Source organism: Rana temporaria, chromosome 1 (genome assembly GCF_905171775.1).
Source record: "Rana temporaria chromosome 1, aRanTem1.1, whole genome shotgun sequence".
NCBI classification, from domain to species: Eukaryota; Metazoa; Chordata; class Amphibia; order Anura; family Ranidae; genus Rana; species Rana temporaria.
The window spans coordinates 512,863,954-512,880,316 of record NC_053489.1 but is presented as its reverse complement, the minus strand read 5'-3'; the positions used below and the strand labels follow the sequence as shown (position 1 = coordinate 512,880,316).

Sequence of the window (16,363 nt, the reverse complement as noted above, 5' to 3'; positions counted from 1 at the left end):
CTGTCGATTCCGAAAAGGAAGGAGACGGTAAATTACAAATTTACCGTCTCCTTCATCTGCTCTCCATCCTCACAGATCCAGGGGAGGACAGGGGACAATCAGGGATGATGGGTGCGGCGGTGGGATTAGTTACAAGCACAGATCTCTCTGACAGCTGCAGGAGGGAGAGGAGAAGCGGCTGTCAGAAAAAGCTATAAGGGGAGATCTGTGCTTGTAACTGCCCCCACCACCGCACCGATCATGTAGGAGGCTGCCCGGCCCCCTCGGTTACACTGGGGAAGCCAGGTGTACTGATCTCCTGCCAGGTATCGGGTCAAGTATCAGAGCATTTGCACGAGTACAAGTGCGAATGCTCAGTGTCGGTGCAACCCTAGTTTTAACGTTTGAGAACATTAAAGCTCAAGCAACCTGCAATTCACATAAACCTTAGCAAGCAAGGAGTTTTTTAGTTTTCAATTTTTTTTATAAAAAAAAAAAAAAAAACAATATTAAAGCTGACGTATAGGAACTGTGACATAACCTGTAAAACGAGGCTGCTGATGGCCCATGCTGTCAAATTGCTTAGATGAGTATAGTATCCAAATATAAAATGTAGATCATTGTAGAATATTGCTCTCAGTTCCGGGAAGGAGAAATGACTGTTTAACCACTTAAGTACCGCCTCCTGCACATATACGTCGGCATAATGGCACGGCTGGGCACATGTACGTACAGGTACGTCCTGTACTAGTACCCAGTCGCGGGCACGCGCCCGTGGCGCACTCCCGCGACCCGGTCCGAAGCTCCGTGACCGGGACCAGAGCTAAAGAATGGGGAGAGCCGCATGTAAACACGGCATCCCCGTCCTTCACTGTGGCGGCTGCATCGATCGTGTCATCCCTTTTAAAGGGGGACACAATCGATGACATCACACCTACAGCCACACCCCCCTACAGTTGTAAACACACTTCAGGGAACACATAACCACAAGGGGGCGCTGATGGGGTTAACTCCCAAACGGCAACTGTCATTTTCACAATAAACAATGCATTTTAAATGCATTTTTTGCTGTGAAAATGACAATGGTCCCAAAAATGTGTCAAAATTTTCCGAAGTGTCCGCCATAATGTCGCAGTCACGGGAGAAAAAAAAAACGCTGATCGCCGCCATTCGTAGTAAAAAATTATTTTTTTTATAAAAATGCAATAAAACTATCCCCTATTTTGTATGTAAACGCTATAAATTTTGCGCAAACCAAGCGATAAACGCTTTTTGCATTTTTTTTTACCAAAAATAGGTAGAAGAATACGTATCAGCCTAAACGGAGTAAAAAAACATTTTTTTTATATATTTTTGGGGGATATTTATTATAGCAAAAAGTTAAAAATATTGTGTTTTTTTCAAAATTGTCGCTCTATTTTTGTTTATAGCGCAAAAAATAAAAACAGCAGAGGGGATCAAATACCACCAAAAGAAAGCTCTATTTGTGGGGAAAAAAGGACGCCAATTTTGTTTGGGAGCCACGTCGCACGACCGCGCAATTGTCAGTTAAAGCGACGCAGTACCGATTCACAAAAAGGGGCAAGGTCCTTTAGCTGCATCTTGGTCCGGGTCTTAAGTGGTTAATTATGAGCAATGAATGAATAGGTGCCGAAAAAAAATCTCCAATGTAACTGGGCTGACACAGCATACATACCAGGTAAAACACAAACCTTTTATCTTTTTCCACGTTGATCTTCTTTGCTTTTATTATATCAGCTACATATTTGTCAACTTCATCCTCCTTGATATTTACTGCACATCGCAGTACCTGTAACATTCACAAATAATAATAATAATGAACAATAAGAATATGTATAGTTTTGTAAAACAGCAAAAAAAAAAATTTGTCCTGATACATTTTTTTGTAAAAAAAAAATGAAAAAGGTCAAATTTTTACATAAAAAGCCATAATTTACTGAGTCATTCAGTTATAATACTACCGAACAAGACAGTTTTATCACTAGTGATTTTCAATGGATGGATGTCCCTTTAAACGGCTTTGCCAGGATGGAAAATATAAGAGGGATTGAGTTTTTTTTATTTATTAGGCAGAGGTGCTTTTAAAAATAAAAGGGGGTTTAGCGTGACTTAAACTTTTAATGTTTTTAACATTGCGCTGTTCATCTCCTACACACCTTCATGCCTGTCTTCAGCACCAAAACCGGGGACTAGCAGGGAGGGGAAGAGACCTTGCAGTGTGACAAGCACTGATTGGGTGCTCATCAGGAAAGTGGAGGGTCACTGATACAGTATATATGTACAGGGATGCATAAATCGTATCTACCAGTCACATAATACACAGTATATACAGGCTACACTAGGAGTTGGAGACCTACATTGCATAACATACGATGTATGAATGTTTCTGCAACCTAACATATACAGATGATAGTCGCACTTGAACCCTTATGGTTCTAAATGACCTTCAAAAACTTTCACAGTATATGATATAGTACATACAGATGATGCTAGGACTTGTAGCCCCCACAGTAAAATACAGTTGCAGGAAAAAGTATGTGAACCCTTTTGGAATGATATGGATTTCTGCACAAATTGGTCAGAAAATGTGATCTGATCTTCATCCAAGTCACAACAATAGACAATCACAGTCTGCTTAAACTAATAACACACAAAGAACTAACTGTTACCATGTTTTTATTAAAACACACCATGTAAACATTCATAGTGCAGGTGGAACCCTTAGATTTAATAACTGGTTGAACCTCCTTAGGCAGCAATATTTTCAACCAAACGATTCCTGTAGTTGAAGATCAGACGTGCACAACGGTCAGGAGTAATTCTTGACCATTCCTCTTTACAGAACGGTTTCAGTTCAGCAATATTCTTGGGATGTCTGGTGTGGATCGCTTTCTTGAGGTCATGCCACAGAATCTCAATCGGGTTGAGGTCAGGACTGTGACTGGGCCGCTCCAGAAGGCGTATTTTCTTCTGTTTAAGCCATTCTGTTGTTGATTTACTTCTATGCTTTGGGTCGTTGTCCTGTTGTAACACCCATCTTCTGTTGAGCTGGGCTGGTGGACAGATGGCCTTAAGTTCTCCTGCAAAATGTCTTGATAAACTTGGGAATTCATTTTTCCTTTAATGATAGCAATCCGTCCAGGCCCTGACGCAGCAAAGCAGCCCCAAACCAGGATGCCCCCACCACCACAATACTTCAGTTGGGATGAGGTTTTGATGTCTGGTGTGCTGTGCCTCATTTTCTCCACACATAGTGTTGTGTGTTTCTTCCAGACAAATCAACTTTGTTTTCATCTGTCCACAGAATATTTTGCCAGTACTGCTGTGGAACATCCAGGTGCTCTTGTGCAAACTGTAAACGTGCAGCAATGTTTTTTTTTGGACAGCAGTGGCTTCCACTGTGGTATCCTCCCATGAAATCCATTCTTGTTTAGTGTTTTACGTATCGTAGATTCACTAACAGGGATGTTAGCATATGCCAGAGACTTTTGTAAGTCTTTAGCTGACACTCTAGGAATTTTTTTCACCCCATTGAGCAGTCTGCACTGTGCTCTTGCAGTCATCTTTACAGGACGGCCACTCCTAGGGAGAGTAGCAGCAGTGCTGAACTTTCTCCATTTATAGACAATTTGTCTTACCGTGGACTGATGAACAGCAAGGCTTTTGGAGATACTTTTATAACCCTTTCCAGCTTTATGCAAGTCAACAATTCTTAATCGTAGGTCTTCTGGGAGATCTTTTGTGCGAGGCATCATTCACATCAGGTAATGCTTCTTGTGAAAAGCAAACCCAGAAATGGTGTGTGTTTTTTATAGGGCATGGTAGCTGTAACCAACACCTCCAATCTCATCTTATTGATTGGACTCCAGTTGGCTGAAACCTCACTCCAATTAGCTCTTGGAGATGTCATACTTTTTCCACCTGCACTGTGAATGTTTAAATTATGTGTTCGATAAAAACATGGTAACATTTAATTCTGTGTGTGTTATTAGTTTAAGCAGACTGTGATTGTCTATTGTTGTGACTTAGATGAAGATCAGATCACATTTTATGACCAATTGGTGCAGAAATCCATATCATTCCAAAGGGGTTCACATACTTTTTCTTGCAACTGTAATATACAGTGCTTCTCAGTCCTCTGGTGGAGGTGGTTGTGATCAGTGGCTTGGTTTACTGCTGAAGGCAAACCCTTTATTTCTTTGTAAGTGGGCAAACTTACAAAATCTGCAGGGGATCAAATAATTTTCCCCACTGTATATTTACTATAAAATACAATGTTTATGTAGGCTGGGGAACTGCTTGTATGGACATGCTCTGTCAGAGTGAGCTGAAGCTGGGCAAAAAAAAAAAAAAAAAAAAAAGATTCCTCCATCTTTACTTAACAGCGGGGGATGGACAAATTTCCTACTATACAAAAAAGGATTGGGGAAAAGAATCTTAGGGCTGTTTTCGTGTTTGATTATAAACGCACATACATAGTATAGTCCCCACTGTAATATCCACAAACCTCTCCCCCACTGTAATATCCACAGGCATCTCCCCCACTGTAATATCCACAGACATCTCCCCCACTGTATAGGAAGATTAGTGCTTGCTTAGTCTTACTAGGGAAGCCGGCCAAACACGAGCAGCTGAGGCCGGGTGATGACGTCAGCGCGCCGCTCTAGGCTCACCTTGGCCGCCGCCGAGTGGACCAAGATGGCCGCCGCTACGGGTGCTAGGCCAAAGCCGTGACCTTTCCTACGGCCGAGGCAGCAGCGGAGCTCGGCGGATCACTTGGTGTGCCGATCCACATATGGTGACCCTTTCGGATCATGGATCATTTACGATCCGTTGCACCACTAGTACCAATCCATAGAATTTTGATCGATCAAAAAAATGTTACGATTAATCGAGGAATTAATCTGCAATTTCCACAGCCCTAAAAAAATTCCTATGGTTCATAGGGACATCCAACTGCAAAAGGTGTAAGAAGAAAGGAAGAGATCAATTCATGGATGGACATGAAGATGCTCCCAATAATATTGAAGATTCTGATGTAGGTATATACTTTCCATTAATCCAGGGTTTGACAAATTTGCTTGGAATCTAGGAGCCAGCTAAAAAAGTTAGGAGCCAGAAAACGCGCCCCTTCCTGCCAAGCTTGCGCACAGAAGCGAACGCATACGTGAGTAGCGCCCGCGTATGTAAACGGTATTCAAACCACACATGTGAGGTATCGACGCGATTGGTAGAGCGAGAGCAATAAATGTAGCCGTAGACCTCCTCTGTAACTCAAAACATGCAACCTGTAGAATTTTTTAAACGTCGCCTATGGAGATTTAAAAGGGTAAATGTTTGACGCCATTCCACAAGTGGACGCAATTTTGAAGTGTGACATGTTGGGTATCAATTTACTCAGCGTAACATTATCTTTTACAATAAAAATTGGGCTAACTTTACTGTTGTCTTATTTTTTAATAAAAAAAAAATTATTTTTTCCACAAAAAAGTGCGCTTGTAAGACCGTTGCGCAAATACGGTGTGACAGAAAGTATTGCAACGACCGCCATTTTATTCTCTGGGGTGTTAGAATTAAAAAAATATATATATATAATGTTTGGGGGTTCTAATTAGAGGGAAGGAGATGGCAGTGAAAACAGTGAAAAACACATTAGAACTGCTGTTTTACTTGTAATGCCAACGGCCACCACAAGATGGCGCCAGATCACAGAAGGAAGCTTAGGCCTGCAGAAGGCCACTAAGCCGCGGCCTCAATTACCCGCTGCGATCGTGCAGCGGGGGAGGTGGGCTCGCGCCCATCGGTAATTGGACCTTGTTTGAGGTGAGGGATCCCACCCATCAAGTGTTCAATTTCCATACACACCATCGGCTTGATAGTCTAAATCAGGGGTGGCCAACCAGTTGCCCGGGGGCCACATGTGGCCCGCATAGCCCTCTGATGTGGCCCGCGACCTCCTGCTCTGGAATGGTGGGTTGGCAACCCCAGATCGCAGGTTTCCGACCCACCATACCACAGAATCAGTGTTCTGAATGAAGCTGGTGGTAGAGGAAGAAAGTGGCTGCGAAGCAAAGCCCCATAAGCTGATGCTTCCACTACAGCGCCTACGTTGCACCCGCGTGAGGGTAAACCATAGCACATCAGTGTGAAAGAAGTCTTGGGCCCTTTTCACATGATTGCCCAACCAAATGGGACCCTCAATTCGCCTCTATAGAGTGACAGATGTCCGTTTACGCCTACCTACCTCCAACCCAACAAAACAGAAAGGAGTTTGTCCCCTTTCATCTAGGCAGATCAGAGGGCCTATAGAGTAGCCGTGACCTGTCATTCACCCGCTCCGCTCATTGTGGCCCTCGGCTGGTTACCAAGTTGCTTAAGTGGCCCTCACTCTTCAAAAGGTTGGGCACCCCTGGTCTAAATGGATTCACCTTCCCAGGTGTAGACTGGTTAAACCAGCATCACTTCATGTGGCATCAACATGTTTTACCCCGCCCTGGCCCTCGGGGCTTAATCATGAAGATCATGATTGAGCCCCGAGTTTTGCTCTGGATGAATCGAGCTGAGAGTGCTTTTACCAGCTAAACACTCAGGCCATGTAAGATGTGATAAGGGTGGTCGGGCTAGCTCTTCCTATTTTTGCAATATGCTTTGGGTCTGGATGTACCTTTCTTTAGCCTGCACCCCCACTAGCCTGCGGCATCCAACTCATCGGACCTTGACAGCCTGGGCAGGGACCCTTAAGCATTTATCATGGGTCAAAACACTTTTATTGCTATAATAACAGAGCAAAAAAAAAAAGCAAAAAAGAAGTCCACTGTTAGGTTTTATATGAAAAAAGTGAATATTACCGCGCTTATCAGGGGAGAAGGGAAGAGGGGGGAGGGAGGTGGGGAGGGGTAAGGGTACACTTCAGAATAAACTGGGATCTGTACTAAAAAACTTACCTTGTTTTTTGAATGCTCCAAAGAGTATTCTAAAAAATAAAAAAGAAGCCCATTATATTTATTTTACTTTACAAGGGTTTATTATCAGAAGCAGAAAAGGATTTACATCCATTGAACATTAAGGCTCCATGCACACTGGAAGCTAAAAAAAAGCTATAAAAAACGCCAGTAGCTTTGCAGGGAGCCTTTCAAATTTCTTTAGCGTTTAGAAGCGTTTTTCAGTATAGCTTTTTTTTTTTTCAATGGATAAAAAAAATGCTAAAAAACGCTGGCGAGCAGCGTTTGAGCGTTTATTAGCGTTTTTTCCCGCCGAAAAACTGCACTTTGAATGCATATTTCTGGCGTTCAGAAAAAAGCCCATAAACTCCACTGCTCATTAACACAAACAAACTTCCATGTGTGAATGGACACATAGGCTAACATAGAGTGCAGTTTATGGGCTTTTAAAAAAAAAGCCAAAACGCCAATAAACTGCAGTTTATCAGCTTCTGTGTGCATGGAGCATAAGGCAGCTCATCAGATGTAAAAAGATCATGTTGTACAAAAGGTATAGTCAGGTTAACACAGAGAGGTAACCAATGAACCTCTGATATTGATGTTTGTGTGTTAAAAATGTTTTTTTTTTTCAATTAAAATCAAACCATGCAAACATATACTGTCAATAGGCTAGGCCTCATCCAGGGGGTATGTCACACTGGCAGCAAGGCAGAAGGCGACAGAAGCCCAGGAACCCCCCGCCGAAGACGTCGAAGGAGAAGCCCGGGAGGGGGGCCGCTGTAAAAGAGCTAAAGAAGAAAGCGCCCCCCCCCGGCGGAAGAGAACCAGACGGCGGTGAAGACCTGCACATCCCCCCCCCCACAAGACATCAAAGAAGCAGCCCCCCCCTCGTAAAAGAGCTAAAGAAGAGAGGGGGGGCACCGGAGCTGACTAATAAATTACTTTAATAACCCTGTGTAGTACCCCATACTAAGGGGGCTTCCGGATTCCGATAGGCGCCCCCTTGCCCCAAAGCACCTACCCCCCCATGTTGAGGGCATGCGGCCTGGCACGGTTAAGGGGGGGGGGGAGCGCTCGCTCGTCCCCACCCCTTTCCTGACCGTCCGGGCTGCTGCTCGGATACGGGTCTGGTATGGATTTTGGGGGGGAACCCCATGCTGTTTTTTCAGGGTACGGGGTGTCTCCTTAAAATCCATAGCAGATCCAAGGGCCTGGTATGCTCCTGTAGGGGGAACCCATGCCGTTTTTTTATTTGAAATTTAGCGTGGAGTTCCCCCTCAAGATTCATACCAAACGCAGTGCTTTGGTATGAATATCGTGCCGCGGCTAAACGCAACCGCAGCTAAAAGCACTGTACAAATGCAGCTGATCGCTGTGCCTGGAGTCTTGAATTCCAGCAAAACATAAACATGCTTTTAGCTATGGCAAAACATCCGTTCGTCTGAAAGGGGCCTTACTCTGATTTCCCTTGCACACTGTGAGCTTTTCATCGCATGCATTAGGAGCTGCAGCAAGTCAGATAGAGTTTGCCTCATTTCCAGGCTGGAGAATGTCCAGCATCATCTAACACTTTCCTCCCAAGCGTGACTGTTCCTAGCCCTCCCCACTCAATTATTGGATTTTAATGAGGCTCAGCATTGCATGTGACCATTACCTAGGGTGGTCTGCATGCAAATACAGTCTGCCTATGAACACGCACTCTACACTGGCATCCACCCATCAAGGCATCATGATATTTGCAGGATTTTTCCCAAGATGCAACTGTTTGAATCAGGTCTGAGGGCTCTTAAGGGGAGTACTGAAGTAGAGTGTTGAAGTGGGCTGCAACTAACGATTATTTTCATAATCGATTAGTTGGCCGGTTATTGTTTCGATTAATCGGATAGTAGCCTTAAAAAAAAAAAAAAAATTTGGGCCAATTTGTTGTTGGGCAGATTACAAAACACAAATTGCCGCAAAACACATTACATGCTTTTCTGCAGCTTCTCCATTGAAGTATATTGAGCAAAAAAAAGCACCAAAAAATAGAGGTGTGACCCAGGCCTGAGATGTTTAGTAACATAATGGGGTTAAAAAAAACAAAAATAAGTACAAAAAGAGCAAATAATCGCTACTGTAAGGGGGTCATTGTTTTACTGTGGGACAGTGAAAGCAATATTTACAGTAGCGATTTGCTTTTTTTGTACTATAAAAGGCTAATTTTAGTTTTTTTAACCCCATTATGCTACTGGCCGATTAATCGATTAGTTGTTTCGGCCCTAGTTTTAAGGAAGCTATGTACAGCACCTAGTCTACCCTTCCCACTAGCCATGATCTGCCTGAATTGTACAGAGAAGCACAGAGACCCAGCACATTGCGGCGTCTAAAATAGGAATGAGCTTGAGCGTGTTCGCACACTCCACGTGCAGAGCCCGCCAGGAAGTCGGCACCATGCTGTGCTAATCACAGGCAGGGAGACATTGTTCTGATGCTCAACTGCAGAGATCAGGAAATGTCTCACTGCCTGTGATTAGCACAGCGCCGACTTCCTGGCAGGGTCTGCATGTGGACACGCCGGAGCTCATCCCTAGTCTAAAAAAAAAGGTACTGTATGCGATGACAGCATAAAGATTTTATTTTATCAGAATGTTGATGAAGTGGAAGGGAGGAGCCAGGGAAGGTAAAATATAAGCAGATTAAACGTGTTACCTATCCTGTGAGTCCTAAAAGCGCCATCCTTGGATCCGTCACAAATCCGCTGCAACTCACATTTGTCATGAATTTGTCTTAGAAACCATTTGAACCAAAATCTGAAGTAGTTGCTGTAGAGATACTGCCAGAAGTACAGAAACATCCTAAAAGGGTGAAATAGAATCAAACATAATCCTAAATTTTTTGTTTAAAAATTATATATATATATATATATATATATATATATTAGAGTAACATTTTTGAATGCAGCTCTGAATTTCTGAGCGTGCGGTGTCAGCCCTGCCTACTTCATTTATGATAGATTAGAAAGAATCTCACTCTTCCCTCCCTCTATAATCCCTTCTTGTGCACAGGAGCAAAATCCTGATAACAAAATGCAGTGACCTGAAGCAACCAATCATAAGGGAGAAATTCTTCAGTGCAGCTCACAGGAGGTGACAAGGACACTGGATTTCTGACAAGATAAATAGGTATTTTCTTTACTTGCTGAAAGGGTGCTTGGTTTAAAAAAAAAAAAAAGAATACCAATGCAGCCAGAAAACCCAAGGACCATAAGCTGTAATATATTATTTTTTTTTACACAAGAGCCTCCCATCAGAGTCCCCTCCCTTACATGGGAGCCTCCCATCAGAGTCCACTCCCTTACACGGGAGCCCCAAACAGAGTCCCCCCTTACACTGGAGTGTCCATCAAAGTCCCCTCCCTTACACAGAAGCCCCCATCAGAGTCCCCTCCCTTAAACGGGAGCCTCCCAACAGAGTCCCCTCCCTTACCCGGGATCCTCCCAACAGAGTTCCCTCCCTTACACGGGAGCCCCCATCAGAGTCCCCTCCCTTACACAGGAGCCCCCATCAGAGTCCCCTCCCTTACACAGGAGCCTCCCATCAGAGTCCCCTCCCTTTCATGGGAATCCCCATCACAGTCCCCTCCCTAACACGGGAGCCTCCCATCAGAGTCCCCCCCCCTTATGCTGGAGTGTCCATCAAAGTCCCCTCCCTTACACGGGAGCCCCCATCAGAGTCCCCTCCCTTACACAGGAGCCTCCCATCAGAGTCCCCTCCCTTTCATGGGAATCCCCATCACAGTCCCCTCCCTAACACGGGAGCCTCCCATCAGAGTCCCCCCCCCTTATGCTGGAGTGTCCATCAAAGTCCCCTCCCTTACACGGGAGCCCCCATCAGAGTCCCCTCCCTTACACGGGAGCCCCCATCAGAGATTCCTCCCTTACACGGGAACCTCCCAACAGAGTCCCCTCCCTTACACGGGAACCTCCCAACAGAGTCCCCTCCCTTACACGGGAGCCTCCATCAGAGTCCCCTCCCTTACACGGGAGCCTCCCATCAGAGTCCCCTCCCTTACACGGGAGCCTCCCATCAGAGTCCCCTCCCTTACACGGGAGCCTCCCATCAGAGTCCCCTCCCTTACACGGGAGCCTTCCATCAGAGTCCCCTCCCTTTCATGGGAATCCCCATCACAGTCCCCTCCCTAACACGGGAGCCTCCCATCAGAGTCCCCCCCCTTACGCTGGAGTGTCCATCAAAGTCCCCTCCCTTACACGGGAGCCCCCATCAGAGCCCTCTCCCTAACACGGGAGCCTCCCATCAGAGTCCCCCCCCCCTTACGCTGGAGTGTCCATCAAAGTCCCCTCCCTTACACGGGAGCCCCCATCAGAGCCCTCTCCCTTACACAGGAGCCCCCATCAGAGTCCCCTCCCTTACACGGGAGTCCCCTCCCATACACGGGAGCCCCCATCAGAGTCTCCTCCCTTATATGGGAGCCCCCCATCAGATTCCTCCCTTACACAGGAGCCCCCATGAGAGTCCCCTCCCTTACACGGGAGCCCCCATCAGAGTCCCCTCCCTTACACGGGAGCCCCCATCAGAGTCCCCTCCCTTACACGGGAGCCCCCATCAGAGTCCCCTCCCTTACACGGGAGCCCCCATCAGAGTCCCCTCCCCTACACGGGAGCCCCCATCAGAGTCCCCTCCCTTACACGGGAGCCCCCATCAGAGTCCCCTCCCTTACACGGGAGCCCCCATCAGAGTCCCCTCCCTTACACGGGAGCCCCCATCAGAGTCCCCTCTGGCCCTATTTGCCCTGCAGGTGGAGTTTGGAGACCCCATCATTCACAGAACTACTGGAACACTGTATGAATAACAGGAGTTGTTGGATAAACCTGTACACCCGATACTCAAGCAGATGTGTAATCAGCAACTCATAAATACTAAGCTAACAAGATAAATAATTAGTAATAAACTCGAAATGTGGAAGCACTGCTGAAACCAGAGGACTTATTGAATACAGAGAGGTGATTATTGATACTAATAACAGAACAATGTTATATATCTCATCAACGTGCTAGGCACGTTATAAAAAAAGGACACACATAGACACACCGGTCTCTGCATGGCCGTATAATCAGCACGTATGTACCATCAGAAGCCCGATCCTCACCTTGTCCTGTGCTATCAATACCGACCCCTGACGATTATCAATACACGCATAGCCTGCTGAACAGTCTGTCAGTCCACGTCACAGGTCTACTAGAGATGCCTACCAATTACAGGAGCCATTTTGTTGAAGTCAATGGTCAGACACGTTCACTGATCCCACCAAACATGGCCTCCGCAATGCAACCTACAACAGCTGACTGGAGACAGTTTGTGCTGTGAAGACTCGTGCTCTAGTATTTTTTACCTCAGAAGAAAGCGACTAATGGGTCGTCTCCATAGAGATAAAAACAGTTGGTAGGAATCAAAGGCTTAACCACAAACTGTGCAATGGAATTTGAAAATTGAAATTCCTAAAACAACAGTAGCAGCTGAGAGAAATATATTGTCTGCACAAAAAATAATAATAATAATAATAATAACAACCGTCACAAAGACTTTGCTAAACAGGAGCCTGTCTGACTAAAAATTGTGTTTAATTTAAAAGTATGTTTTTATGTAAATATAAAAGGTGAATATAAGTATCGGAAAAAAAAAAAACAACTATATATATTTTTTCTTTTTTCCTTTTTTAATTGGACACACGTATTTACCAATTCAGCCCTGGAAGGATTCACCCCCTTAATGACCTGGTCATTTATTTATTATTTGCGATATGGCACTGCGTCAGTTTAATTGACAATTGTGCGGTCGTGGAACGCTGTACCCAAACAAAACTTATGTCCCTTTCCCCCCACAAATAGAGCTTTATTTTGGCAGTATTTCATCACCTCTGTGGTTTTTATTTTTTGCGCTATAATCAAAAAAACAGCGTAAATTTTGAAAAAATATATATATTTTTTACTTTTTGCTATAATAAATATCTCCAAATACCTAATTTCTTCATATGTATTCTGCTACATATTTTTGGGTAAAAAATATCGCAATAAGCGTATATTGATTGGTTTGCGCAAAAGCTATAGCGCCTACAAAATAGGGAATACATTGATAACATTATTATTATTATTATTTTTTTTTAATAGTAATGGTGGTGATCAGTGATATTTAGTGGGACTGCGACATTGCAGCGGACAGATTGGACACTTTTTGGGAGCATTGACATTTGTACAGCGATCAGTGCTATAAAAGTGCACTGATTACTGTATAAATAACACTGGCAGGGAAGGGGTTAACACTAGGGGCGATCAAGAGGCTAAGTGTCCCCTCAAAATAACTCAACACACAGCAATTAATATCTAAACCACTGGCAACAAAAGTGAGTACTTCCCTAAGTGAAAATGTCCAAATTGGGCCCAAAGTGTCAATATTTTATGTTGCCACCATTATTTTCCAGCACTGCCTTAATAGGGTGACCACGTGTCCCGCATTTTGTAGGTCTGTCTCAGGCACCTTAATTCCAGGACAATACAATGTCCCGGAATGAAACTGACACAGCCACCCCCCCAAGCCAAACTAATGCCCCCACAAAAGGCCACCACATAAACGCTTTACTCACTGACAGTACTTGTCCAGGAGGACAATGCCTGGAGAAGCAAAAGTCCCCGCCCCTGCTTGTGATGGGAGAAATCATGAAACCTGCCTCTTGTATCCAATCACTGTGCTGTGATTCGTTACAGCACAAGCCGATTTTTGGGAAGGGGGGTGTCCCTGAATGGTAGTTTGGAAATGTGGTCACCCCATCAGCCTTAACCCTCATGGGCATGGAGTTCACCAGAGCTTCACAGGTTGCCAACGGAGTCCTCTTCCACTCCTCCATGACGACATCACAGTAGGTTGACCACATTTCCAAACTGCTATTCAGGAACACACCCCTTCTCTCACCTTCCCAAAAAAAAGATGAGGGGGGGCCGGGGGAAATGTAGTCTCGGGGTTGATGGGGAATTTGGCAGTGGGTTATTTGTCAACTGAATGTGCCACTTGCCACCAGATGGCGCTTGCCACCCATAGCCTGCCACCAGATGCAGTGCTGCTGTCCAGGGCAGCCATCACAAATTTTAGGGCCCCTTGCACGGCTTTAGGCAGGGCCGCCCTGGAGCAAAGAACCGGGGGGGAGGGTGTGCTGATGAAAAAAACACAAGCCGGGCCCCTGGGGACCATCAGGCCCCTTACAGGTGTAATGCCTGTACCCCCCTGATGGCTCTGCTGCTGTCACTCCCTCTGCATGAGCCACGTACGTAGAAGGAAAGGAGTGGCGTCACTGTGATGGAATTAGAATATCCCCGTCAAGCATTCCCTTCTTCCCATAAAAGCAAATCACCCCAATATTCCACGAGGAGGAAAATTCCTCAAATCGCCCAATAAGCCACACATGAGCCCAAGCTTACTGCTGGAACAAGAGAGCTTTATTGGTACAACACACAGCTTATATGTCATTACAAAACTGTTACAATGACAATCTCCGCCCCCCCCTCACACTGGAGCTTCCATACAGATTATAGGCAGACACTTCGGAGCCGACCCTGTAAACACATTTCTTTAGATAATGACATCAGTGAAGGTAATTACTAGTTGTAACAGAATACGTTATCTAGACAGCTTGGCCCCGCATATAGAAGAGGTAATTACCACAATGAAGCAATCAGAATAATTAACATGAGCCCCTTCTAATCATAGTAAACAGTAAACACAGGGCTTCTTCACACAACACAATAGATCAATTATCCTTTAACATAGGGCTGGCTGGGGGAGGGACATTAACATTTCAACAGCCTGTAACACTTGAATCCTTTTTACCTCTAACACACGCACAGCATAACGAGCAGGGAGAATTTAAACTGAAGCATATCCTTCACAATGGCCCCCCTTTTTCTTCCTGCTCCGGCAACCCGGTTGGACCTTTCCTGGTCCAGTAGGGTTGACGGGTTCAGAGCTTTTAGTCCGAGGTTAACTCCGTTTGGCGTAACTGACCTCCCTTGGCAACAGCTTCCGACTCAGGTATGCCACCGGGTCGTCAGATCACACGCCGGTCAGTCCCCAAGTCTTGGTGTGATCTGCAGAGTCACCAGAAGTCAGTGTGAAGACGGCGAATGGGTCTGTGCGCCGCCGTCTAGGTGTCCCGCTATGGGAGGGGCAGGTTATGGCTCTGAAGTGACAATCACAGGAGATTCATAAAAAGAAAAATTGATATTTGTTGAAATGCTGTAGCACTGGTGCTCAGAGTCCGGGGGAGGGGTTGGATCAGTGCCCCATAGGGTCAGCCACCCCCTGCTCCCTCCGCAGCCGCCGGTTCTCCTCTTTGAGCTTCTCCAGCTCCATCTCCAGTTCATGGAGCTTGGGGGGGTCAGCCTGCTGTGACCTCAGGCGGTTGTTCTCCTCCTCCAGGCGGCTTATGCACTCCTCCAGCTCCATGTAGTCACGGATCAGCTCCTGCTTGCTCATGTCCTGCAGGCTCTCCATGTGGTCCTTCATCATCAGGAACTGGGTGGTGGTGTAAGGGGCCACCGGTGGGCCCTTGGCGAACATCTCGGCCCGCATCTGGGACGCCCGCTGCGACTCCCTCTCCTCCAGTCGCTTCTTCTCCTCCCAGGTCAGCTTGTGATACGGCTTCCAGGACCTCTTCTTCTTGGAGGGTGGCCGGCGGTGCCTCTTTCTGCCCAGCTCCCTCCAGGGCCCCTCCGGCTCATGGCTGTCGCCCACCCGGCTGTCTCTTAATCCCCGGGCGGTTTTTCCGTTACCCATGACCAGCTGACAATGGTGTTCCCTGTTGTCCGTAATAACAGATTGTACCATGAGGGCTTCGTAAGGGGTGCCCAATGGTTCTTCCTGACCCAGCTCCTGGGGATCTCAAGCCGAGTCTACACAATGGGCTGCTGCTGGTGGGCGGTACCCAGGTTGAGACCAATTTGACCTGGTGTTGTCGTTCATGGGGCAATTCTGCTTGAAGTGACCCAGCTGTTTGCACCGGAAGCAGCGTTGTTCGTTGTCCTCCTGGCGTGGATAGCGAGGGCTAGATGTCACCGGTCTGTTAGGAGGTTGGTATCTAGCGGCTGGTGGGTGTGAGGGCACCGTTGGTCGTGGAGGTTGTACCTGTGGTGTGACCTGGTTCATCTTGCGAGTATCCGCATATTCATCCGCCAACTTAGCGGCCTCTGGTAGAGTCATGGGCCTGCGATCTCTCACCCAGTCTTTGACATCCGTCTGGATGTGATTGTAAAATTGCTCCAGGAGCATTAGTTGCAAAATGTCCTCTGCAGTGGTGGCCTGGCTGCTGTTAACCCAGTTAGAGGCCGACAGGGATAACTGGCATGCCCATTCCACGTAAGAGTCTTTCGTGGTTTTGCG

General features: G+C 46.1%; 1 protein-coding gene across 1 annotated transcript in view; it reads right to left on the bottom strand.

Annotated features, from left to right (window-relative positions):
- Nucleotides 1-12,190, bottom strand: part of ELMOD2 (ELMO domain containing 2) — a 42,191-nt gene extending 30,001 nt beyond the window's left edge. The window contains exons 1-4 of the mRNA XM_040331306.1: nt 12,087-12,190; nt 9,630-9,775; nt 6,945-6,973; nt 1,692-1,789 (exon numbers count right to left, since the gene is read on the bottom strand). Of these exons, the coding sequence (XP_040187240.1) occupies nt 1,692-1,789; nt 6,945-6,973; nt 9,630-9,774 (272 nt within the window). The 5' untranslated portion in view covers nt 9,775; nt 12,087-12,190. The remainder of the gene's footprint in view (nt 1-1,691; nt 1,790-6,944; nt 6,974-9,629; nt 9,776-12,086) is intronic.
- Between the last annotated feature and the right edge of the window lie 4,173 nt (nt 12,191-16,363).